Genomic DNA, 24598 nt, shown 5'->3' with positions numbered 1-24598 from the left:
ATTATTATTTTAAATGATTATTTTAAATGATTATTGATTGTGTAATATAGTAAATTGTAAAATATTAAAATGAATTTAATTTTAAATATTATTATTTTAATTGAATGTTATTTTGTTCAAGAGAGTGTAAAATATTTAACTCCCTTTAAATATTTTGAAGGATTTCCTTCATATTTATATTTTGAATAATTGATTTAATATTTAGAAATTCAAATTAGAAGTAAATTTGATGACCATTGATGGATTTGAAATTTAGCGCCAAATCAACATTTGAAATTTACGTGTTACCGTTACACTATTTGATTAATATATATTCAATTAATATTGTTCCTTTAAGAATCATGATTATTATTATTAAGCATCAATCCTCCTTAATATTATATTATATTTAAAATCATCAACTGATTGTAGCAGCAATCATCAAATATTATTAATTGCTGCTGATTGAAAATGTACGAGAGAGAGAAATGATGAAATTTATCGACACTTGCCGTTACGTCTTGTAAAGTTTTTCAGTTATTAACGAACTCTGAGGGAGAGAATAAAAAATCTACAGTTACGTTTTAAAAACCAATCTTAAAAAAAATACCTCAACAACACAACACCCTCAGAGAGTGTATTTATATAAAACCTTACCGCTCTAACGGTGACTGTAAATTTACTACAATATTACGACGACAATCATAAAAATAACAATAAGATGAGTAACAAACCAAACGTTAACGAACCAGTTGATTTAGGATATACAACAATTGGTGATGAATATGATAAGAGTAAAATATTAAGAGACCAACGAATGAAAGATGGTAGAACACTTGGTAAACAATTTTTAACTGGACCAACAAAGAGAGGTAAAGTTGGTAAAGGAATTACATTTGGAGACTTTAAATCACTTTATGAAGGTGATCCTTATATGGATCCAGGAACCAATGAAAGAAAGTATAGAAAGGAAAATGAGGTTAAAGTACAACAAACACACAAGACACCATTTAAACCATCATCACCTCCAAAGAAATCAGTAGGCTTGGGAACATATTATGGTACAATTGGTTCTGTTTTTCAACATGAACAAGAATATGAAGTTTTAGCTAAGGGTGAAAAACCACAACCAATTAAGGAACAAAAGAGACCAATTTATACATCTCCACCTAAAAGAGGTACATTTGGATATTTAGGTTTAACAATTTCAAGAGGTACAGAATACAAATACGAAACTGATCCATTTGATCATTCAATGGAAAAGAAAAAGGAAAAGGAAAATGAAAAGGCTAAACAAGTTGCAAAGAAGGCTTTTATTTCATCATCACATCATTTAGATTATTTTGATACTCATAAATCTGTTGCTGCTCCTAGAATTTTAGGTACAGATGATAAAGTTGAAGCAACAATTAAAAAGGCATTAGAAAAGGAATCTTCTTCACCAAAGAAGGAAAATGAAGATAAGAGAAAACCATTCTATCCATCTCCTGTTAAACAAAGAAGTGATTTCCCTGCTTATATTGAAGATCCATATGATAAGAGAACTTTATCTAAAAAGGATGAAAAGGAACAAAAGAAACCAATTTTCAAACCAATGAGTTGTGGTACTAAATCATTCCCTACACGTTCAGTTCTATTCGGTGGTTCTGTTAACATGTCTGGTACTTTTTAATTATTTTTGACTACATTGGTCAAAAAACTCTAAGCATATTGTAAATTTAAAAGAAAGGCTCTTGTATGACAATATTAAATTACTTGTTTACTTCCTTATTAAAAAAATAAAATTGAAATTTAATTGAAATTTAATTGAAATACAATGTTTGAAAAGCTGAATGAAACTAGAATTTATTTGAAGCAATAACATAATCATTTGAATCAATTTCATCTTGTTTCATTGATGGCTCAGTAGCAATAGAAACATTTCTTTCAAATAACATGCTGTTGTTATTATTATTAATGTTATGACTTGTTTGTTGACTCTGTTCATCCATGTTGTCATCCTCCTCCATATTATTATTATTATTAGTATTATTAGTATTATTATCATCTTGTTGAATTAAATCATTTAAAATAGGTTCATTTAAAGATAATTCAGAATAAAAATATTCTTCTTTTGATTTTTGATGAATTGAAACATCTTGTAAAGTAGAATTTAAAGTTTCCTTTCTTAATAAAAAAGAACAAATACCAGCAATGATTAAAGCAATTCCATAAGTTAAAAAAGGAATGAAATAACCAGATTCTAAAACCAAAGTACCAAACATTGGAGTAATTGCACCTGCTAATCTAGTAAAAACAGAACATGCACCCATTCCAGTTGTTCTAATTGAAGTTGGATAAAATTCAGGAGTATAAGTATATAATAATGCCCATGGAAATGAAGACATGAAATTTGCTAACATTGAAAATGTTAAAACTGAATATGGATTATTTGATACTCCTACTAAGGCTGTAAATATTCCTGTAAATATAAATGTTATTCCCATAAGTGTTCTTCTTGACATTTTATCTATAATAAATAATGTTAATATATTCGATATAAATCCAACACTTGTTACATAAAAGGAATTTAAATATACATTATTATGTTGAATTTTTTCAAATACAATTGGAATTAAAACTATTTTAAAAATATTAAAAAATTAAATTAAATAAAATTTAAATAAAATTAAAATAAAATTAAATTAAATAAAATTAATAAATTAATATTAAAACATACAATTAAAACCCCAACCACCATAACTTAACATGAACCAAATAATAAATAATAATATTGTTGAAAATAAAAATTCCTTTGAAAATAACATTTTAAATTGATTAAAAATAGTTAAAGATTTAAATTCTTCTTGATGTGTCATCTCAATTTGGAAATCTCTTGATTTGGAAAATAATTTCATTGAAGATTGTGTTCTAGTAGTTGTTGCTAATCTTACTTTTTTATCATTTAAAGATTTTCTATTTAATTTTGAAATTTTTTCAATTACTTGATCAACTTTTTCAAAATTTCTTTTAATTAAATAAAATCTTGGAGATTCTGGAACAAATAATCTTAAAAAGAAAATTAAAAATCCAAATATGGAAGAAAAAAACATGCACCATCTCCATCCATCATTTAATAGATTTCCTTTTTCAAATTGTTTAGAAATTACTTCAATACATAAATAGGAAATTAAACATTCAAGTGCTGCTCCTACACTCCAATATATTTGTAATAATCCTAATAAGGCACCTCTATTTTTAGATGGTAAAAATTCTAACATTAATGAAAAATCACATGGTACTATTTTAAATATTAAATTATTATTTTTAAATTAATTGTTATTAAATTATATTTTTTAATATAAAATTATTAATACTAAATATAGAAAGTATAAATAAAAACATACCCATTGCACCTAAACCAACACCTACAAAAAATCTTAAAGTAATTAACATTCCTAAATGAACAGAAAAACAACTTGCTAATAAAAATACAGAAGAAATAAAAATGGAACTACAAAAAACTAATTTTCTTCCAAATTTGTCACTTAAAAAACCTCCAAACCAAGCACCAAACATCATTCCAAAAAATACAATACTTCCTAATGCACCTGTTTCAATAGCATTTAAATTCCATTGTTGTTTAATACCTGGAATTACAAATGAAATTAAAGATAATTCAATACCATCAAACTATTACAATAATATATTAAATATTGTAATGTTAAATAATTTAATATTACTTAAATAATTTATTTAATATATAAAAACTTACCAAACAACCAGCACCACAAACTTGCATTAATAAAATTTGAAATAAACCAAATCCTAACTCATTAATAGCTTCATCATATGTAATTGTGTTATTATTTAAATGTTCTTGTCCTAAATGAAGTGATAATTCATCTTCATCTTGTATTCTTTCATTATTATTTTCAAAAGTATTATTAATAGTATTATTATTATTATTATTATTAGAAGTTGTAGTAGTGATAGTAATGGTAGTATTTAATAGATATAAGGATTGATCATCATTAGATTGTTTTATATAATCTATATTTTCCTTAGAGTTTTCATCATTGTGATGATCATTCATTTTTTTAAAGAGATGAAGATGAACAAGATGATGATTATTCTTAATCTTAATAGTAACTACCACCAAGTTCAAATACTCCTCTCACACAACAACGAGAGTATATAACAATTAAATAACAATCAATCTCTTAACATTGGTTCAGTGCACTCACTATTAAGAACATGTTAACAACCACAACTACATGTATCATCATGAACAAATATTGAACCATCAATTAATTTATCAACCACCCCTTAATAAATTTGAAACTTTACTGTACAATACATTGTTAAATACAATTACGGTTAGTCTATTTATAGTATAATATTATATTTATTAATAATTAAATATGTACTATTTCACCAAACAATTAATTCTTCTTATTTTTCAAATGTTTTAAGAATCCTCCTAATTGTTTGTGATTCAATAATTTTTCTTTCAATTCTGCAAATTTCTTTGCAGCTCTTGCATTGTGATCTTCTGCTCTTTGTTTGAGAATTTTAATTTTGAATAAAGTATCTTGACAGAATTGAACATATTCTTCACTATTTCTATCAACTCCTTCTTGACTTTTTTGATACATGGTTCTTCTTCTTGCCAATTTTTGTTTTTCTTTTTGTAATCTTTCTTCAATAATATTAATTCTCATCATGAGTTGATCTTTAAGATCTTTCATAACTGTATAATAAATTTCTTCAGCTTGTTGAACACTTTTAACACCATCTTTAGGTATTAAATGATCAACTAGGTCCTTATTCTTACGTTGTTCTTCTAATTCTCTTTCCTTTTCTCTTAATAATCTCAATTCTTCTTCAGTTGGTCTATTTCTTTCAACATCATAAATAGTTGTGGTAAATTGAATATTCTTCTCTTCTGAATATCTTGTTTGAAGTATATTTGCCATTTCAGCAGTACTCTTAATAATATCTTCTTTACATTTAACTTCAGTTTGTAAGAGTGCATGATATTCTTCAACTGTATCAACAAGTTTAGGTCTTGGCATGAATGGATCAATAATTTCTGTATAAAATTGACCATCTTTTGTATATTCTCTCACTGATCTTGTTATTTTACCTTCACCATAATGATATTCTAATCTAATCTTTTTATCAACAATATAGAATGTTCTCTTGGCAACATCTTCATTAGCATTTCTACTTTCATCTCTAAGGAATTTTTCTGTCATTTTAATAATGATATTATCATTCAATTGTTTTCTTCTTGTTAAGGCTCCATCTGTAAAACTTTTATCAGTTGTATTTGAAAAATCAATCATTGATCCACTCAATCCATTTGAATTATTATTTTGTGTTGATCCTAAATCTCCAATAATTGGTCCATATTTATCATCTTCTGGATGATCTTGACTTAATAATCCTGCACTTGATTTATCAATATCATAAGTAACAGATCTATAACATAAATAATCTCCGAAATCAATTCTATTATGGAAATATTCAATTACTTTTTTAGGTTGAATTAAATTTTTAGATTCAAATAATTCAGTTCTCTTTTCTAATCCATCCAATCTTGCTTCACTATAAAATTTATATTCTCTTCTAACTCCCTTCTCAAATACAAATTCTTTCAAGGCTTCAAAATTAGAAGTTGTCTTTCTTCCAGGATCAAACCATTCATGAATTCTCTCTCTAATTGGTACATCAGAATCTGCTGATGAATAAATGTAATAGACTGATCTTCTTCTTAATAAATCTCTATAGTTGAATTGGTATTAATTGTCATATATAATAATATGAAATTGTGAATCATTAATAATGATAATAATTGAAACTTACTTTCTATTACTATAATAATAATGAATTTCTTTTGTCTTTTCCTTCATTTCATCATGAAAACAAGTAATAATCTTTGTAACTAAATCACTTCTAAAATAAGGAGAGAAATATTCAATAGTAGTATTCGCATATTCAACAAGTTTGTAATTGAGCGGATATCTATCTTCATATTTTCTTTTAGCAATTGAAATTCTTCCAACCCATGAAGAAGGAACATCCAATACATCATCATCATATTCACCTTCATCTACAGTTAAAAATTCAATTCTCTTCTCTTCTTGAGCATTTTCATCTTCATCTTCAATTTCACTCTCTTTTGAATGTTGAATGAAAACATATTCCCAATGACGTAAATTCTTCAAATCAAAAACAATTTCAGAAATCTTCTTTTCAAATGAAATATTACACCAATAGTTTTCATGATTCCACAAACTTTCAATTCCATAATAACCAGCTTCATCAATTTCATTCAATTCAAATACTTGTCCTGAACTTGGTTCAATAAAGAATGGTGCTTTAACATCTCTTCTACCAGGTAGAACTGCAACCCAACAATGAACATAATTGAGAATTTTCCCAATATTTTGTTGAATCTTTTCTTGCTCTGATTCAATATCTTCACCTAATACTTCACTAACTTTACTTTCAATTATATCAATATCTTCCTTGAGTGGATAATCTTCCCTTCTAAAATGACTTGTTAAATTTGGTCTTGTCTTTAATTTGTATTTACTTGGCTTGAAAACTCTTTGTTCTTCTGTAATTTCCTCTTCTTCAGGTTCAATTTCAATTGGTGAATTACTTTGAGTTTGATCGTTTAGAACTATACTCTTTTTAGCATATCCAGATACACAATAAGCATTAAATCCTGCTCCAATTAATAAAGAAACTAATAAAGTTGATAAATCAAAACTATTTCCTTTTTGCCAATATAGAGTTGTAGTTGGACTACAAACAACTTCAGGCTAAAGTTATTAGAATTATTTCACACAAACCAATCCAAACTTACAATTTCAAATGGTCTATCCAATGATTCAAAAGTTGTATGATGGTGAATAAACTGAGCTATTCCTTTAGCATCATATAAATCAGGATATGGCAATAGAGTTGGTTTAATGTATGTACAAATAAATTTCTTAATATTAGAAATAAAAACAATTGTTCCAATAAATAATATTATATTCACTATCTTTAGAATAAAATACCTACATGAATGCCAACTTCATTTTCAGGATATAAAATTAAAGGCTTTCTATCCTTAAATAATTGAGAATATTGTAAATTAAAATTTTCAACAAATTCCAAAATAACATCCTCTCTATTTTCATTTGATCTGTAAGAATCGGGAACGAAAGAAATGACTCTATCCAATTCAATTGGTTTATCCTCACTAACTCTATATTCTAATGGTTCCGATGAATTTGCCAATTTTGATTCCAATGTATTTAATTTTTCTTTTTGAGCCTTTTCATACAACTCGTATATTTGAGCCAAACGTTGGGCTCTATCCATAGCATGCCATTCAATACCAAGATCAAGACTTGATGGAGCCATTTTTTTGTAGTTGAATATTAATTAAAATTTGGCGCGAAAATATTAAACTAACCGTTAAACCAAACACATAAAACTTTAAAAAAAAATGCAATCACAACACAATCAGAGTTTATTTAAAAACTTTCTGCTCTCCAATAGAAAGTATCATGATAAACTATCAGAAATTGTGTCAAACAATATAGCTAGTAGTAGTAGTAGTAATTATGGTGGTACTTCAAGTGATTCCGGTATTAATCGATTAATAATTAACATGAATGACTTTAGAAATTTTGATCATCGAAGTTCACAACAAATACAACAACAACCTCTCAATTATTTATATGATTTTGAAATTGCACTCCATGAATATATTAATATTAATTTTCCAAAGTTTTTTGAAGAATCACCTAATGCTGAAATTCATTTAGGCTTTGATGGTGAATTGGGTGATAATAATCATGTTTCTCCGAGACATTTATTAGCAAATTATGCAAATCAATTACTTTGTTTATCTGGAATTATAACAAAATGTTTGTTTTCTTCTATTTATCACAATAATTAATAATGATGACAATTATCAAACACACACGAACACTATTAACTTTCACTTTAATATGTTATCAACTATCACTTGCTCATCAACAAAACATCAACATCACATTAACATTAATTTGTTCTAATCTTTCAAAAAAAGGCTCATCTGTTATTGAAAAGGTGATGAGAGTTATTTATTATTGTCCAGATACTAACAAATTTCATGAAACAGACTTTACAAGTGATGCAAATTTAGGAGCTGGTGCTTCAAATTTAAATTTTCAAGATGCTAATGGTAATGTATTGGAGACTGAATTTGGATTATCACAATTTTGTGATACACAAACATTATTTATTCAAGAAGCACCTGAGAATGCACCTGCAGGTCAACTTCCAAGATCAGTTGAATGTATAGTAGAAGATGATTTGGTTGATAAAGTTAAACCAGGTGATCGTGTTACAATGTATGGTGTTTATAAAGCATTACCACCATCAGGTCAAAGTCAAACTAAGTTATCAAGCAAAATGAGAATGGTTTTCATTGTAAATCATATTGTAACCAGAGAACTTCAAACACAACAAGAAGAATTTTCAGAAAATGAAATTGTTAACATTACAAAATTATCAAAGAGAAGTGATCTTTTTGATATTTTATCTAGGGGAATGGCACCAACTATATTTGGACATGATTTTATTAAGAAGAGTTTACTTTTACAAATGCTAGGGGGTGTAGAAAAGAATTTTTCAACTTCCAATACTCACCTTAGAGGTGATATTAATATTTTACTTGTTGGTGATCCATCAACTGCCAAATCACAAATGTTAAGATTTGTTTTAAAATCAGTTCCATTGGCAATTTCAACAACAGGTAGAGCATCAACAGGTGTTGGTTTAACTGCTGCTGTTGTTGCTGATAGAGATACAGGTGAAAGATCCCTTCAAGCAGGTGCAATGGTTTTAGCAGATCGTGGTATTGTTTGTGTTGATGAATTTGACAAAATGTCAGATCAAGATAGAACTGCAATGCACGAAGTTATGGAACAACAAACTGTTACAATTCAAAAAGCAGGTGTTCACTGTTCATTGAATGCAAGATGTTCAGTTTTAGCTGCTGCTAATCCTATTTATGGTCAATATAATAGACAAGTATCAATTCAAAGAAATATTGGTTTACCTGATTCATTACTATCACGTTTTGATTTAATTTACATTCTTTTAGATGAAAGAAATGGAGAGAAAGATAGATTAGTTGGTAGTCACGTTTTAAATGTTCACAGACAACAATCACAAGATTATCACACCTCTAAAGTTGGTATTTCAACTGAAACACATTTAACTGAACTTGATGAAATGAATTCATTCTTTAATGAAATTGAAAAGATATCTCATGAAAATGATGATTATAGCAAGAAACATCAACACTTAATTATACCTCTCTCATTCTTGAAGAAATATGTTAAATATGCCAAACAAACAACACCAAGGTTAACTGAAGAAGCTAGAGAATTTATGCATATCAAATATTTAGAATTGAGAACAAATAATGGTCAAAAAACACTTCCAATCACAGCTAGAACATTAGAATCATTAATTAGATTATCAACTGCACATGCAAAAATGAGATTAGGTACAGAAATTACTAAGAGTGATGTTGAATCTGCTTTCAAATTAATGTATTACTCTATTTGGTTTTTAAATAATACCAATAGTGATGCTATTCTTGCTCAACTTTCATCTGTGGAAGGTGAGAGTAAAAAGAAAAAGAAGAAACCACTCACCCTCACCAATACTGAACAATCTGATGAGAGTACTACTGCTACCACTAATAAGAGAGGTAGAGAAGAATTTGAGAATGAACCAATTGATGAAGAGGAAGCTATTGAAATCATCAAGAAGGCTATCTTCGAAAATGCACAAAATGGATTTGCAATTGAAGAAATGGAAACCTTATTATGTGCAGGAGAGAATGCTTCACTTCCAAAATCTCAATTACAAAAGGTTTTGAAAGACTTGGAAGATCAAACTTTCTGTATTATTGATGGTGAAAAAGTATTTTATTGTGGAGAATAATGAATCAGCACATTCTTAAATAGCTGCTTCAAATAAATTATTAACCAAATCAACTAAAATGAATCTTCTCATTCATCACTTTCATATTCATCATCTGATGAGGATGCACTAGCAGTAGCTTTACCTTCAGTCTTATCAATTACATCTTCCAGAATTGGAATTCTCAATTCTTCCTCATCATCTACTTCAACTCTATGAGTTTTACCATTAAATCTATACCAAACAAGTAAAGTTTTTGATACACCTGGTGCAGGATCAAAAGAACCTTCCATTCTTGACTTGCTATATTCTGGCAAGTAAAGTTTAGAATTTGAAACCAAGAATTGAAGTTGATCAGTAAGATCAATCCATGATGGATATTCACCTTCATCGATATCACCTTCCAAGTCTCCATATTTAGCATTAATAATTACTAAACCATTAACTTCTTCTTCTGCATTTCTTGATTGAAGTGCTTGTTCTCTAATCTTTTCCAATTCAGCAAGTGCCTTTTGTCTCTTTTCTTGTGTTGCAAGGAAGGCAGTCTTACGTTGATTCTTAATATCCTTCTTCTTCCAATAACTTGAAATTGGATCAAAAATAAATGATTTGAAAAGAGAGAAACAAGCAATTGGTGTTATGGTAGCAAATAATAACATTTTCCAATCAAAAATATGTGTCAATGCAATTGGTACATTGAAATTATGTCTGAATCGTCTAAGATTAAATTTCATATTAACACCATCTTGAATACTAGCTCCAACTCCAAAACCTATTTCTGTATCCTCTGCAACTGGTTTAACTAAAAGTATATTAAATCCAAGATCATATTCACTAACAAAATCTGTTGTCGACAGTGTTAAATCCGATACTAATTCAATATCATCCTCTTCTTCTTCAGATTTTGATCTAACAATTGCATTTCGTAACCATTCAGGTAAATTTCTTCTAAATTCACATGAAATATGAGAACTAGCAGCACCAATTCTTAATTCTGAAGAAATTGAAGATCCATCATGTACAAAACTCTTATCTAGCGTAAATGTAACATTATTATCCCTAGGGAAACTGAAAAGTATTGATCCACTTAAAGTATTATCAGAAAATAATTGTCTCTTATAAACAACTTGGAACCCAGCAACAGTTAACCAATTTAAAACAGTAGGACTAACACCATTAAATTGACCTACCCATTGCATTGAACCTTGACTAAATTCTGATAATTTTGTACTTCCAGAAGCAACAATTGATAAATCAGTTGGATTTTGACTTGAATAAATAGTTGCAAGATCCATTTGAGTTGATTCCTTTGTTGGATCCATAACATGTCTCCATTGAACAGCAATTGTATGAGCAACATTTTCTGATTCTAATTGATCACAATTTGCATTTCCATGAAATAGAACAGTATCTAATTTTGTAATTGGTGTTTGGAATGATTGTGAAAATGAAGAATTTGTAAATGAAACTTTTGGAATAATGACACGATATGTTTTACCATCCTCTTCAACAATTTGTTCAGATTCCTCTTCACTTAAAAACATTCCAGCTAAATCTACACCTAGTGTTGCAGAACTACTTCCTTGAGTTTTTGTATCACGATGAATTTTACGTTGTTCTCTTTTGTAATTCTTATATCTTTCTTTTAATTCTTGAAAATTTACATTTTCAGAATCATCAACTAATACAAGCGAAGTAATACATTTTCCTAGTACATCATATTGTGCCCTTTTTCTTTCATTTGAAAGTACTTCATAGGCTTCATTAAGTTGTTTTTGTTTTTCTTCAAAATATTCTTCCAATTCTTTTGGTTTGAAAATCTTCTTTTGTTCGGGAGTTAATCTTTGAACATCTGGATGGCATTTTCTAGACTTTTTTCTAAACGCATCTGTAATCTCTTTTTGTGTTGCTGTCTTTTTAATACCCAATACTTCATAATAGGTTCTCTTCTTTTTATAAATTTCTTCAATTTCAACACCTTCATCATCACTATCTTCAATTTCTAAATAAAATTGATTAAATACATCCAAATAATATATTCCAAATAATGTTATTCATGTTATTATTAAATGATTAGAGAGAGGTTTTTTCAATGATATAAATCATTCATCATATTCCGCATAATTTATATCATTTCAATAAAACAATAGTAACTACTACTACTATTACTTTCAAAACATACCATCCTGGATGTGTTCTTTAATATTTTCAACACCATCCTTTTTTCCGAACAAGTCTTTAATCTTTTCTTTCATTTTTTTTGATTAGATTTTAAATTTTGGCGCCAAACAAAAACTTAACAGTCTTATTTTATTTAAAATTGTTTGAAGGATTTAACAATTGATTCTAGAGTGTACTTTCTACTCTCCAGTAATTGTTTAAATGATGGAAGATAGACTTGAGCATTCTTTCTCTTAAATTTAATACAATCCAAGAATAATCTAATGAGAATTTCATTTAAAAAGTCTAATCTCTTTGTTTGATATTTAGAATCTTCAAGTAATTGATCAGCCTCTTCTAAAATTGCTTTAAATTCTTTTGAGAGGAAAGATACATCTTCTTCTTGTAATTGAATTTCTTTCAAAGCATCAATAAGTTTAACTTTTTCACTCAATGAAAGTTGATATTCAACCTTAGGATACAATAAATTCAGTACATATTCGAAAGAGGAATCGTTAATATCTTTAAAATTGAATTAGAACTCAATGATTTAAATACATACCAAAACTGATATTAACTTTAGTCTTTCTATCAGTGGCTGCCTTTGTAACAACTTCTTCAACAACTGAAATTGCAGTAATGTTATCAGATTCAACAACAGCTTCACCACGTTTCAATCTAATGACTAGACATGTTTCTTGGAATGTTGAATGGAAATAATACACAACTTCATCGTCAGATACTCTTGACATAAAGTTAATAAATTAAAGAGTATTAAAACTTACTTGTCAGGAATTCCTTCAACACACAACCCAATCCAAGAATGCACCTCTGAAAGAGTGAAAGAACCTGAAACAGTCAATTTGTTCAAAGGTCTATTTTGAATAAATGTTTTTGCCTTCTCATCATCCATTCTTTCATGCAATGAGAGTGGTTTGACATGGAATTGGTGAATCTTTGAAATCTTTGGATTCAATTTAGGAATAGTGTAAGCCTCAATAGCTCCGTATTTTCCTTCATAAGTTCTCAACAGAATTTCAATCCTCTTACAATTATCAGTAAATCTGAATGACGCAATGAATTTGCTGCTACCATCCTTCTTTTCATCGACAGTAATATTACTAACTACTACATTGTTGTCTCCGGAAGAATCTAATAAATCTAGTGCTATTTCTGATCTTATAATAACCATTTCTAAATGTACATCTGACTCTACATTCAACCTATAAAAAGCTTCTTTTGTATCAAGAATGAATGAAGCTTTTGTTTCGTATTGACAATGCACAGCAACAATTTCTGAAGATAATTTAGAATAGTTAACCTTGACTTTTGCTAACTTATCCTCTAATCCTTCCAATTCTTTCTGGAGATTTGAAATTCTTTCTGTTTTTGACAACCCAACAACCTTCTTCTTATCGTCCAAAAATCCAAATGTTGAAGTTGGAGTGCTTGTAGAATTGTATTGATGGTTTGTAAAGGCAATTAATCTTCCACTGAAAGTTGAAACCAAAATATCATCAAACTCTGGTGAAATAAGCTTACCAGCTTGAACACAGGTAATACTTTCATCAAGAGATCTTTTCAATATTCTTGTTGGTTCATTTCCACTAAGGAATGAATAAATCTCCAAAGAACCATCATTTCTTGCAATAATTATCTCATCCTTTCCATCTCCATTAATATCATACAACATCATTTCATTTACACCAGATTTTTCTGAATCAATTTTCCATTTTGCGCTAGAATCATTTCCTTGCATTTGCATTGCAACAACATGACCTGATTCCGTTCCATAATAAACAGTTTTTTGTTCTTCATTAACTAGAAGTGATGTTACACCACCTTCGGTGCTAATATGTCCATCACAATCAGTGTTTCTAACAATTCTTATTTTTCTATCTTGACACCCAACGAAAACCTTATCATTACCTGGATCATTAGAGTCAAAATGAGGTGCACTTGTATTAATTCTATCAGGGGACATGAAAAATCCCTTTTCAACAGAATCTACATAGTGATACAAAATATAATTACCACTTAACCATAGGCTCGGAACTCTTACAGCCATTCCTGTTGCATCTTCTGAAATATTACTGTCCAATCTATAAAATTCCTTTCCTTTCTTTGAAACTCCTCTGACTGTTTGTCCACAAGCATAAAAAACACGACTCTTATGTAATTCGACTCCTTTGATTGGTTTTCCTTGAGCAAGCGTTTTGAATGATGTCTATTGCAAGTTTAAGAAATTAATTTCAATATACAACACATACATTTACAGATCCTTTCTTAATTGCAAATGCTTGGGTTACACCTTCATTATCACCAACACAGACCCTTTGAGTTCTCTTCTTTCCTACAGGGAAAAGTTTCAAACAATTCGAAGAGACACTACTCGTTTTGAGAATATCAAGTTTTGTTTGTAGATCCGAAGACATTTTTTTGGAGGGAAAAACTACAATTGGCGGTAAAAAATTGAATGGTTTTAAAAATCAATATATTCTTAACTCTGAAATTTTCAAACACATTAAATTGTAGAATGTTTAGAACCAATTCTTATTAAATGAAAGAAAATTATTTCTTGATCTAATAATACAACATTCTATTACAATCAATAATAGAAAGACAATTAATGTAAACTTCAAAAAAAAATGAGTACAACCACAGAAATTCACTTTGAAGAAGAATCCGCTTCAAATAACAACAACAATAATAACGGTTCACCATCAAATGAACCATCAAACGATAACAATAATTCTAACAATGATTCCAAACAATCAAATGATCGTAGGGATGAGCGTGATGTAAGGTAAATTTTGTTAATAATAATAATAATTAATCATCATGATATGAAAAAAATTTATTAGAGATCGTAGAGGTACAAGTAGAACATTATTTGTTGGAAATATTCCTTATGAAACATCAGAGGAACAAATTCGTGAAATCTTTGATAAATTTGGTCCAATTATCAGAGTAGCAATGTGTTCTATGGATAAAAAGAAGAAAGAAAGTGGATATGCTTATTGTTTTGTTGAATACGAAATTTTAAGAGATTCCGAAGATGCTTTTGAAAAGTTAAAAGATTATAAAATTGGAGAAAGAACAATCAAGTTAGATTATGACTATGGAAGAAAACAAAGAAGAGGAGGATCTTCTAGAGGAGGAGACAATAGAAGAAGATCACCACCTCCACGTAGATACAGATCACCACCTCGAAGATATAGTAGATATGATGATGACGATTATGATAGAAGAGATGATTATGATAGATACGATAGAAGAGATGATAGAAGGGATGATTATCGTAGAGATGATAGAAGAGATTCATATGATAGATATGATGATAGAAGAGATGACAGAGATGATTATCGTAGAGACGATAGAAGAGGAGGAGATAGTGGAAGAGAAAGAAGACCACCAAAACATGTTGGAAGAAGATATGAACCTTATGGAAATTCTGATAGATCACCAAATTATTCACCTAGAAGATAATTTATTACTATTAGTATGAGTATTATTAATCTTTTTTAATTTTACAATATTTATATACTTTATATATATATTTATTTGGAATATCATAATGTTTATCAAGGCTTTGGTTGTTTTAGTATGAGCACTGTTGGTGGTGGAAATAAAGGTTGATGGCTAGTGGTTTTCTATTCGATTCATTGCAATGAATGGCTAATGGTAATTACCTGCTTTGATGTATAACACTTCCTTGCTTGCTTGGTTTAATTTCGTTCGGCATCCAATTAATGCTTGGATTTAGTTTACAAAATCGTATTGTAGTGGTTATTGTTTTCTTATCGCATTGGGTAGTTGGCTGTTTGTGTTTGGTCTATTGTCTAATTGAAGTCTTTATTCTGGGTTGTTAAACAATGGTGTTGAAAGGGTTGTAGTGGAGCAAATTAACATTTAGTGGTGGATTAATTGAAAATGTTACTACTTTATCGAATGAATTGAATGAGACTCATACCTCAGATCGTGACATAGATGTGTTGTTGCTGAATCAAAAAATAGAATTTTAATTAAAAAAATAAAAAAATGGCGTCTTGGATATTCCAAAACTATCTGGGAGGGAGTGGTAGTGAAGAAGCACCAATATTACAACAACAACAAGGATCATCGGACGAATCATCTCCAACTATACAATCACAATCAATCATTAATAGTAGTAGGGTTGATAATAATTCAACCACAATCGTTGGTCAACAACAACAACAAAATTTTGAACAAACTTCTCGCAGAACACCAAAACAAATTGAATTGAACGTATCGGATCTTTTTCATAGAATTGAAACTTCATCTCTTCTCGATGATAAAATAGATGCTCTAGAAAGTTTAATTGAATTATCATCTAGAGATTACGAAAGTAATGGAAATCATAGAGAATTTAAAACAATTTTACCTAAATTATTTAATATTATTAATCAAAATGAAAATGAATCATCAACAATGGAATATTTAACTATTGTTTCTAATTTAACTCAATTAGGACATTATGGGCAAATTTATCTTGACGCGCTGACCCAAAAACCAACCTATGTAACTATTATATTATCACTTTTAAATGAGAATAATTCTCATATTAGATTTCATTCAATACAAATTTTAACAAGTCTTTTAAAGTTTAATCCTCAAGTAGTTCAGGATTGTATCTTGAGAGAAGCTGCAATTCCTTTAATCATTTCAGTTTTTAATAGTTATGGTGCTTTGAGGAATGAAGGAATTATTTTCCTGAAAAAACTAGTTGAAAGTATTAGTGTTGAAGAGTCATTAAATACTTCAGAGTTGAAGAAAATTTTAGTATTTGAAGGAATTTTTGATATTTTATTTGGAATTATTCTTCAAGAAGGTGGCAATCAAGGAGGAATTATTGTATTAGATTGTCTAGTTATTATTCACTATCTATTACAAAATAATGAATTGAATAGAAAACAATTTTTAATGCTACAAAATGGAGGAATGACCTATTTACATCCTCTTTTATTAATTCCAGAGGCTATTAAAAAACATTTAGCAGTTAAGAAACATTCCGATTCAGAAAATGGTAAAGTTGGTTTTCTTCAAGCTTTTGCTGGTGTTGCCATGACTTTGGTCTCGGGTGGTGGATCAGAGACATTATCTTCACATCTCAATGAAGATGAAAATTCAATGAATCATCAACCAACAAAATTATCATCCCACAATGAACAGGAAGAAGAAAAGGATTTTAAAAAAATTGCTAACAGCGAGAAGCAATTAGAAATCATGTCACAAGTATTGGATATTTTATTAGAATTAATGAAATCAACAAAAGAACCTGTTAAGGAAATTATTTGTAACGTCTCTTCTGGAAAGGGAGGTACAAAGTTTGTAAATAATTCAAACTCTAATATTCTTATTCCAATATTAAGACTTTCATTTGATTATACATTTTCTTCAATTTTAACATCAGAATCAGATTTTTCAATTCCAGAACTTATTAGAACTATAATGTATGATATTAATATGAAATCTATTTTCTTATTGGGTCATTTGCTATTTAACAATAGACCTGCTCAAGAAATTATGGAATCCTACACATTCCAATATCCAAATAATGTTATTAATGTACCTCAACAAGGTAAAACATTAATGTTTAATGGTGTATCAAAGGCAGTATCTTCAGGTTCAAGTGGTAATGGTGTTGTTCATGCTCTATTATCTGAAGAATCTGCAATTATTAGACTTTGTAAAATTATTCTCTATTCTGAAAATGAATACAGAAGACAATTATCCTATTCTACTCTTAGAAGATTTTTACATAATAATAAGGAAGGTCAATTATTGATTGCTTCAACAGTTAAAGCACCAACATTCATTTCATCTTCACTGGAGGAGAATATGTTGTGTGGTATTATTCTATCTGATGCTTTATTCTCTCTTGAAAAACCAAAATATCACATTTTAGAATGTGTTCATGCTGTTTCAATTTTAAGTTCAATTATTAGACAAAGTACCAAATGTAAAGAAATTCTTTTGGAAATTCCATATGATGCACAAACTGGAGCTCAGCCAAAACCATTCTTTACCTGTTTAGTTAATGCTATTGTTTATGCAATTAAGGCACGTATTCAAGATTACTATACGATTGCCCTGCTGAGATTATTATGTGAATGGATTAATGGTAGTTCTTCATCTGCTAAAAAGTTTATGGAACACAGTTATTCTACTCTTTTATTTGTAAGTTTAGTTCTCCAATATGTGTTTAATCAATCAAATATATTCATGAAACAACACTTATTATTCAATATAGTTCATTGAAGTGATTAATTCTTCTCAAGGACTCAATTCAAGCCCAATTGTTCAATCTCTCTGTTGTATGCTTTTGGGACTTGTTTGCGTTGAATATGAGGATCCATCCAAGTTAATATCAAACTATAGTTCAGAAGAAGATAACCTTACACTTTCACCTGTTGGAAAATTCTCAAAGTAAGTATTCTTTCCGCTATCATTAATAATTACTTTCAATAGATTATCTCTTATTGATTTATTCATTCGTCGTGTAGGATTACAAAGAATTAGAGAAAGGTTCGATATTTTGAGACAAAGTGAAATGATTAGTAAGGCAGCCAATCAACCTAAATTAAATTATGAATCACTTGATATTCAAGAAACAAGACCGATTGAAGTATTACCAGTTGATCTTGAATTTGTCTCATTAATTACATCATCTATGAGTAATATTTTAACATTTTTATCAAGTCCAGAATTTTCAAACATTGAAAACAATCAAGAAAATACTCTTTTGAAAGAACTTGAAAAGAATAATAAGAAACTTCAAGAAGAAGAAAAACAAAAAATCATAATCGAGAAGAATCAAGAAATTGAAAAGAGAGAAATTTTATTGAAAGACTGTAAAGAAAAATTAAGAATTGCGGATGAAGAAATTCAAAAACTTAGAGTTGAAAAGGAAAATGCTCAAAGTGAAATTAATGAAACCAATGAATCTTTCCAAAATCAAGTTCAAAATCTCTCAACTGAAAATCAAAGATTAAAAACAAGAATCACTGATCTCTCTTCAAGACTTGAAACAATTGAAGAAGAAAAATCAAAATTATTAGAAACAAGTCAACAATTAGAAAGAGATTTAACACATTCTCAACAAAAGATTAAGGAATATAAATCAAATATAGAAGGACTTGAATCACAATTAAGAACTCTTCACGAAAATCTCGAACATGAAACAAAAGAAAAACAATTCAAGAATAATATTCAACAAGAACAATTGACAAATATTCAAATGCAACTAAAACAAAAAGATGAAGATATTGAAAATATTCTAAAAGATATTGATCATAAGGAAGTAATTATTAAGAATATGGATAATGATATTAATAATATGAGAAATCAAACAATGGTTAAAGATAATCAAATTTCAACACTATTTACTGAGAATGAAAATTTGAAACAATATATTGCACAATTAACACTCAATTTACAACAAGCTCAACAACAACAAATTACTGCACAAGAAGCACTTGCTAAACAACAAAAAACAACATCAGATCAAGAAAAGAGAATACAAGAACTTGAACAAGATAATGAAGATATGATTGACATTATTGAAAAATTAGAAGAAAAATTAAATCAAGCACAAAAACATTAAACTCACAATTATTTAATATCCATTAAAAGGAATGTTTAAAGTTGCACTGTAAATAAACTTCCAAAAGTATTAATAAAAAGCGCCAAGATGAATTTGCTGATTTCCTTTCCAATTTGAAATGGAGAGGATCATTTAACCAATAGAATTCCGACTCCCTTTTAACTTCAATCGCAATCGTTAACACTTCAGATCAGCAACGACTCGATGTTTACGAACTCTGCTTACACCAATTTTCATACAAAGTCAGCAACAAGTCGTTGATTGAACAACTACCCATAGAGTAAAAGTTTGTGGATAGTGAACATGAATGTTGCCCAACGTTCAAAACTTGATTATTTAGAAAACAAGTCTGCTCCAAGCCTCACAACCAAACACTCCCAACGACATTACCCATTTTCAAAAAAAATACGCAAAAACATTTTGCCTGCACCGCGTGCGTAGATTTTTACATCAGCAGCCGATATTGTCATCATCACTCATCTGGAGAGGATAAATAGTTTTTTGAAGAGGCGAGATTTGTTATTATATTGCGAAAAATTAAAAACGTTTAATTAAGAACGCTTTTAATTTTCAACAATTTTATACAATCTCCAATTAAACATTAAAAAACTTTCTATTTATTTCAAAATGAGTTTCTATTCGGCCCAACAAGGCCAGAATATTGCATCCCCATCGGGAATTAGCACAAGTTTTAGATCTGTCAATCACGAACTTGAGAGACAGGGAAGTACAGAAATGAGTAAGTGCAGAGCTTATACTTCAGTTGATTCCAGCATTTTCATGGAACCTACAGATCAAGTTATTGTTATTGGAAAAACAGAAGAAACAAACGATCAATCTAATCAAGAAGAACCAACCCAACAAGAACCGACCAATACACAAGATCAACCAAATCAAACAACGCCAACACCTGTTGAGGAAGAGGAGGATAAACATAAAATTCAAATTAATGATTGGGAGGTGAATCGTTTAGAAAAGAAGAAATGGTTTCTTGGTATTAAGAGACAAAGATTTCCAACTAATTATATTAGTACAACGAAGGTAGGTAATATTTAATTGATTCAAAGAGTTTACTATTGAGATCTTTTTAGTATACTTGGTGGAACTTTTTATTTTTGAATTTACTTTACCAATTTAAGAAAATTGGTAATATTTATTTTATTGTTATTATGATTTTCGCTTTTATTCCAGATGTCAGTCCTACAACTCCAGTAACTTCTGTTCTTCCTGTCATTTTCATTCTCGGTGTTAATATGGTTAGAGAAGGAGGTGAAGATTTTCTGCGTTATTTAAATGACAGAAAAGTGAACAAAACAGCGGCATATGTGATAAGAGGAAAGGAAATTAAGAGAATTGATACTTGTGATGTTAGAGTTGGTGATATTGTTAAAGTTGAGGAAGATTATGCTTTCCCTGCTGATATTTTACTTATTTCATCAAATTTTGAAGATGGTAGTTGTAAAATTGAAACAGCAAACCTTGATGGTGAAACTAATTTGAAAGCAAGATATTGTCCAAAGGGTTTATCAGTATTTAGCACTCCAGAAAAGTTAGCAGATATGAAAGGAATTGTTGATTGTCAACCACCTAGTGAACAATTATACAAATTTAAAGGTTCTATCAAAATAGATGGATTAGGTCCAGAAATTCCATTATCTCATCAAAATCTTTTATTGAAAGGATCAATTCTTAGATCAACACAACATATTTATGGTATTGTCATTTATTCTGGTCCTGATACTAAGATTATGAAGAATATGCAAAAAGGAAAGGTCAAATTCAGTTTTGTTAATTCCATGTTGAACTATTTCATTGGAGCTTTATTTACTATTCAAATTATTTTCTGCTTAATCTTTGTTGGTTTGGGTTCATATAAGGAATTTACTTTGGCTAGAATTTCTCCTTACACTGGTAAACCAAAGTCAAATATTACAGATGCTGCATATGTTGTCCTTTCATTCCTTACTTATTTCATTTTGCTTAACATGTTAATTCCAGTTTCATTGTTTGTTTCTTTGGAATTTGTCAAAATGATTCAAGCTTGGTTTATTACAATGGACAATCAAATGGCTATTTATGATACTGATCCTCATGATCCAGATCGTAAGGTCTTTATCAACTCTATTTCAATTTCCAGTGACCTTAACGCTGATTTATCCCAAGTTGATATTATTTTCTCAGATAAGACAGGAACACTTACAGAAAACTCTATGGTTTTCAATAAGTGTTGTATTGGACATGATTATGTTCATGATGATTATCAAACCAAAGGACATGTTGGTAGAGTCTTGGAACAATTGAAAGATTATAATCAAATGAAAAAGCATAGAATGTCTAAAGAAATTTCTCAAGCTGAAATTGATTCTGTTATTTCAGATAGAAAATTGGCATTCTCTAATGAGAATGAATTCTTCCTAGGTATGAATGTTTTCCTTCTCCTTGCACTTTGCCATAATGTTTCCCTAAGAGAAAAACCAATACATAATGGAAGTGGTGAGAGTAAATCATTCTATGAAGGTGAAAGTGTTGATGAAGTTGCCCTCGTTTTGGGTGCTGTCAATAATAATTTTACCCTCAAATTTTACTCTGAAAAAAAGACAGTTGTTAAAATCTTTGACAAGGAATACACTTTTGAAAGAGAAACAGAAATTCCATTCACACCAGATAGAAAGAGAATGTCTACATTCTTCCTTATTCCAGCTGATTTTTTGAATGATTTCCCTGCCTTTAAGAGAATGGCTTTATTACAAGGTATTCCATCTCAAGAAGTTAATGGTCCACAAGGTATTTATGTTTGTTATTCAAAGGGTGCTGACAGTTTCTTGTTCCCTTTTATTGAACCAAACAATAGCAAACAATTGAAACCAAGATTGGATGAACATATTCTTAATTTTGCTAGAGATGGTTTGAGAACTTTACTCTTGGCTTATAAGTTTATTCCTGCTTCTCAATTTAATGATTGGATCACTAGATATAATGCTGCCAAATCTCTCCTTTCAAAGAAGAGAAAGCAAGCTATTGAATCAGCAGAATTAGAAATTGAAAAGGATCTTTTAATTACTGGTGCTACTGCTATTGAAGATAGATTGCAACCTTTTGTTCCTGAAACTATCAAATTTTTCTTAGATTCTGGTCTTCAACTTTGGTTACTTACTGGTGATAAGAGAGAAACAGCTGTTAATATTGCTCAAATGTCTAACTTTTTAGATTCTGATTCCCAAACATTTACTTTAGATGGAGATGATGGATCTATTCATGATGATGATACTAGTGCATCTGCCATTTTAGCACATTTAGCTAATATTGAAAAGTTAAATGAATTCCAAAAGAAGAATGTAGCTCTCGTTCTTGATGGACATGCATTCACACACTGTATGGAAACCAAATCTCAAAAGTTCTTTATTAATTTGATTAAGAAATGTAAAACAGTAATTTGTTGTCGTGCTACTCCAAAACAAAAGTCAATGCTTGTAGATTTAGCAAAGAAGAAACTTGGTAAGAATGGTTTGGCTATTGGTGATGGTGCTAACGATGTTCCAATGATTCAAAAAGCTAAAGTTGGTGTTGGTGTTATGGGTAAAGAAGGTTCTCAAGCTAAATTATCTTCCGATTATGCCATTCCAAAATTCTTTATGCTTAAACGTTTATTAGTTACTCACGGTAGATATTCATTCAAGAGATCAGCTCAATTCATTCAATATTCTTTCTATAAGAATATTGTCATTACATTTATTCAAGTTTATTTCACTTTCTATACCATGTACTCTGGTCAAACACTTGTTGACAGTTACGTTCTTACCTTCTATAACTTGGTATTTACATTGTTAAATCCATTTGTATTTGGACTTTTAGAAAAGGATATCAAGGAAGAATATTTGGAAGATTCTACAATTGGTCCAGTACTTTATACCAATTTGAGAAAGGATTATATTTTCAATTGGTATACTTTTATCAAGTGGATTCTTGGAGCTATTATTCACGCAACCATAATCTTCTTCTTTGTTATTTATGCCAATGAAGCAGGCATTTTAACAACAGGTCAAGATGATGGTCTTTGGTCTGTTTCAACACTTGTCTGTTCATGCGTATTTTGTGTTGTTAATCTCAAATGTTACTTGGAGATGGAAAATTTCACAATTCTTCACCATTTATGTATGGCATTCTCTTTCTTAACATATTATGCATTTGCATTTGCTTATGCAGGTATTCAATCAGTTGGTGGTACTGCCAATCAAACTTATTATGTTTGGTATACAGTTGTACAATCTGCTAGATTTTGGTTAGTTCACATTTTATGTGTTGTAACTCCTCTTGCTTTTGATTTATTTTTCTATGGTATCAAATACTTGGTATGGCCTGACTATTATCAAAAATTGAAAATGTATGACACCTCAAAGAAAAAGAAGAATAACACAACAAAGAAACCACCAATGGAAACAAATAATTCTGCAGTAACAGAATTGAGAGATGTTTAATTCATTTTTCTAAATCTACAACCTGCTTTAATAAGAATTTCTTCAATTTCTTGAGCTGACTTGTCTCTGATATCAATTTCTTCCTTAGTTTCATGCTCAGCAGTGTAGAGAATAAGTTTTGGATATTGTCCAATAAAAAGAACTTGTAATCCAGACATTCTCATTGATTTTTGAGAAATAAATTCAAAAGCACCTTGATATTTCTTTAAACATGCTCCAACACAAGTCTACATCATTTATCAAATTAATGGAGAGTGATGCACATCATTAAAATGATTTCACACGTTAATTATTAACATTAAATGAATTTATAATAATGAAAGGACGATTTGTTTGAAATCAATGATCGGAAAACTTACTTCAATTCTAGCAATATCTTTTTGATCATTCA

General features: G+C 29.3%; 10 protein-coding genes across 10 annotated transcripts in view; 6 read left to right on the top strand and 4 right to left on the bottom strand.

The window, feature by feature from the left end:
* NAEGRDRAFT_68120 (ras family small GTPase) overlaps positions 1-189 on the top strand; it is a gene marked incomplete at both ends in the record, with an annotated part of 1017 nt that extends 828 nt beyond the window's left edge. Inside the window, one exon of the mRNA XM_002676832.1 lies at positions 122-189. Within this exon, the coding sequence (XP_002676878.1) occupies positions 122-189 (68 nt within the window). The remainder of the gene's footprint in view (positions 1-121) is intronic.
* A 435-nt stretch (positions 190-624) lies between these two features.
* NAEGRDRAFT_58174 (uncharacterized protein) lies at positions 625-1651 on the top strand (the record flags this gene model as incomplete). Its single annotated transcript, XM_002676831.1, has 1 exon — positions 625-1651. Exon 1 carries the CDS (start codon positions 701-703, stop codon positions 1649-1651), a length of 951 nt encoding a protein of 316 aa, XP_002676877.1. The 5' UTR covers positions 625-700.
* Positions 1652-2114: 463 nt separating this feature from the next.
* NAEGRDRAFT_1151 (uncharacterized protein) lies at positions 2115-3820 on the bottom strand (the record flags this gene model as incomplete). The annotated part of the gene is made up of 4 exons (XM_002676735.1): positions 2115-2599; positions 2699-3259; positions 3366-3651; positions 3734-3820. Coding segments are annotated over 4 exons (1419 nt in total), but the record flags the coding sequence as incomplete, so codon positions are not given.
* A 583-nt stretch (positions 3821-4403) lies between these two features.
* Positions 4404-7383, bottom strand: NAEGRDRAFT_68117 (uncharacterized protein; the record flags this gene model as incomplete). The annotated part of the gene is made up of 4 exons (XM_002676734.1): positions 4404-5748; positions 5830-6794; positions 6839-6964; positions 7039-7383. 4 exons carry the CDS (start codon positions 7381-7383, stop codon positions 4404-4406), a joined length of 2781 nt encoding a protein of 926 aa, XP_002676780.1.
* Positions 7384-7468: 85 nt separating this feature from the next.
* NAEGRDRAFT_36839 (uncharacterized protein) lies at positions 7469-10017 on the top strand (the record flags this gene model as incomplete). Its single annotated transcript, XM_002676830.1, has 2 exons — positions 7469-7892; positions 8057-10017. The coding sequence occupies 2 exons, from the start codon at positions 7469-7471 to the stop codon at positions 9964-9966; spliced, it is 2334 nt and encodes a 777-aa protein (XP_002676876.1). The 3' UTR covers positions 9967-10017.
* Positions 10018-10034: 17 nt separating this feature from the next.
* Positions 10035-12200, bottom strand: NAEGRDRAFT_68115 (uncharacterized protein; the record flags this gene model as incomplete). Its single annotated transcript, XM_002676733.1, has 2 exons — positions 10035-11947; positions 12128-12200. 2 exons carry the CDS (start codon positions 12198-12200, stop codon positions 10035-10037), a joined length of 1986 nt encoding a protein of 661 aa, XP_002676779.1.
* Positions 12201-12259: 59 nt separating this feature from the next.
* NAEGRDRAFT_68114 (uncharacterized protein) lies at positions 12260-14540 on the bottom strand (the record flags this gene model as incomplete). The annotated part of the gene is made up of 4 exons (XM_002676732.1): positions 12260-12627; positions 12668-12849; positions 12891-14332; positions 14376-14540. The coding sequence occupies 4 exons, from the start codon at positions 14538-14540 to the stop codon at positions 12260-12262; spliced, it is 2157 nt and encodes a 718-aa protein (XP_002676778.1).
* Positions 14541-14753: 213 nt separating this feature from the next.
* NAEGRDRAFT_68113 (uncharacterized protein) lies at positions 14754-15594 on the top strand (the record flags this gene model as incomplete). Its single annotated transcript, XM_002676829.1, has 2 exons — positions 14754-14911; positions 14970-15594. The coding sequence occupies 2 exons, from the start codon at positions 14754-14756 to the stop codon at positions 15592-15594; spliced, it is 783 nt and encodes a 260-aa protein (XP_002676875.1).
* Positions 15595-16146: 552 nt separating this feature from the next.
* On the top strand, positions 16147-19732 carry NAEGRDRAFT_49429 (uncharacterized protein; the record flags this gene model as incomplete). Its single annotated transcript, XM_002676828.1, has 3 exons — positions 16147-18306; positions 18380-18555; positions 18829-19732. 3 exons carry the CDS (start codon positions 16147-16149, stop codon positions 19730-19732), a joined length of 3240 nt encoding a protein of 1079 aa, XP_002676874.1.
* A 780-nt stretch (positions 19733-20512) lies between these two features.
* Positions 20513-24411, top strand: NAEGRDRAFT_36836 (uncharacterized protein; the record flags this gene model as incomplete). The annotated part of the gene is made up of 4 exons (XM_002676827.1): positions 20513-20773; positions 20824-21958; positions 22085-22409; positions 22467-24411. The coding sequence occupies 4 exons, from the start codon at positions 20513-20515 to the stop codon at positions 24205-24207; spliced, it is 3462 nt and encodes a 1153-aa protein (XP_002676873.1). The 3' UTR covers positions 24208-24411.
* Between the last annotated feature and the right edge of the window lie 187 nt (positions 24412-24598).

The sequence above is a fragment of the Naegleria gruberi genome (assembly GCF_000004985.1).
Source record: "Naegleria gruberi genomic scaffold NAEGRscaffold_26, whole genome shotgun sequence".
Taxonomy (NCBI): Eukaryota; Heterolobosea; class Eutetramitea; order Acrasida; family Naegleriidae; genus Naegleria; species Naegleria gruberi.
This window is presented reverse-complemented; position numbering and strand designations above follow the sequence as displayed.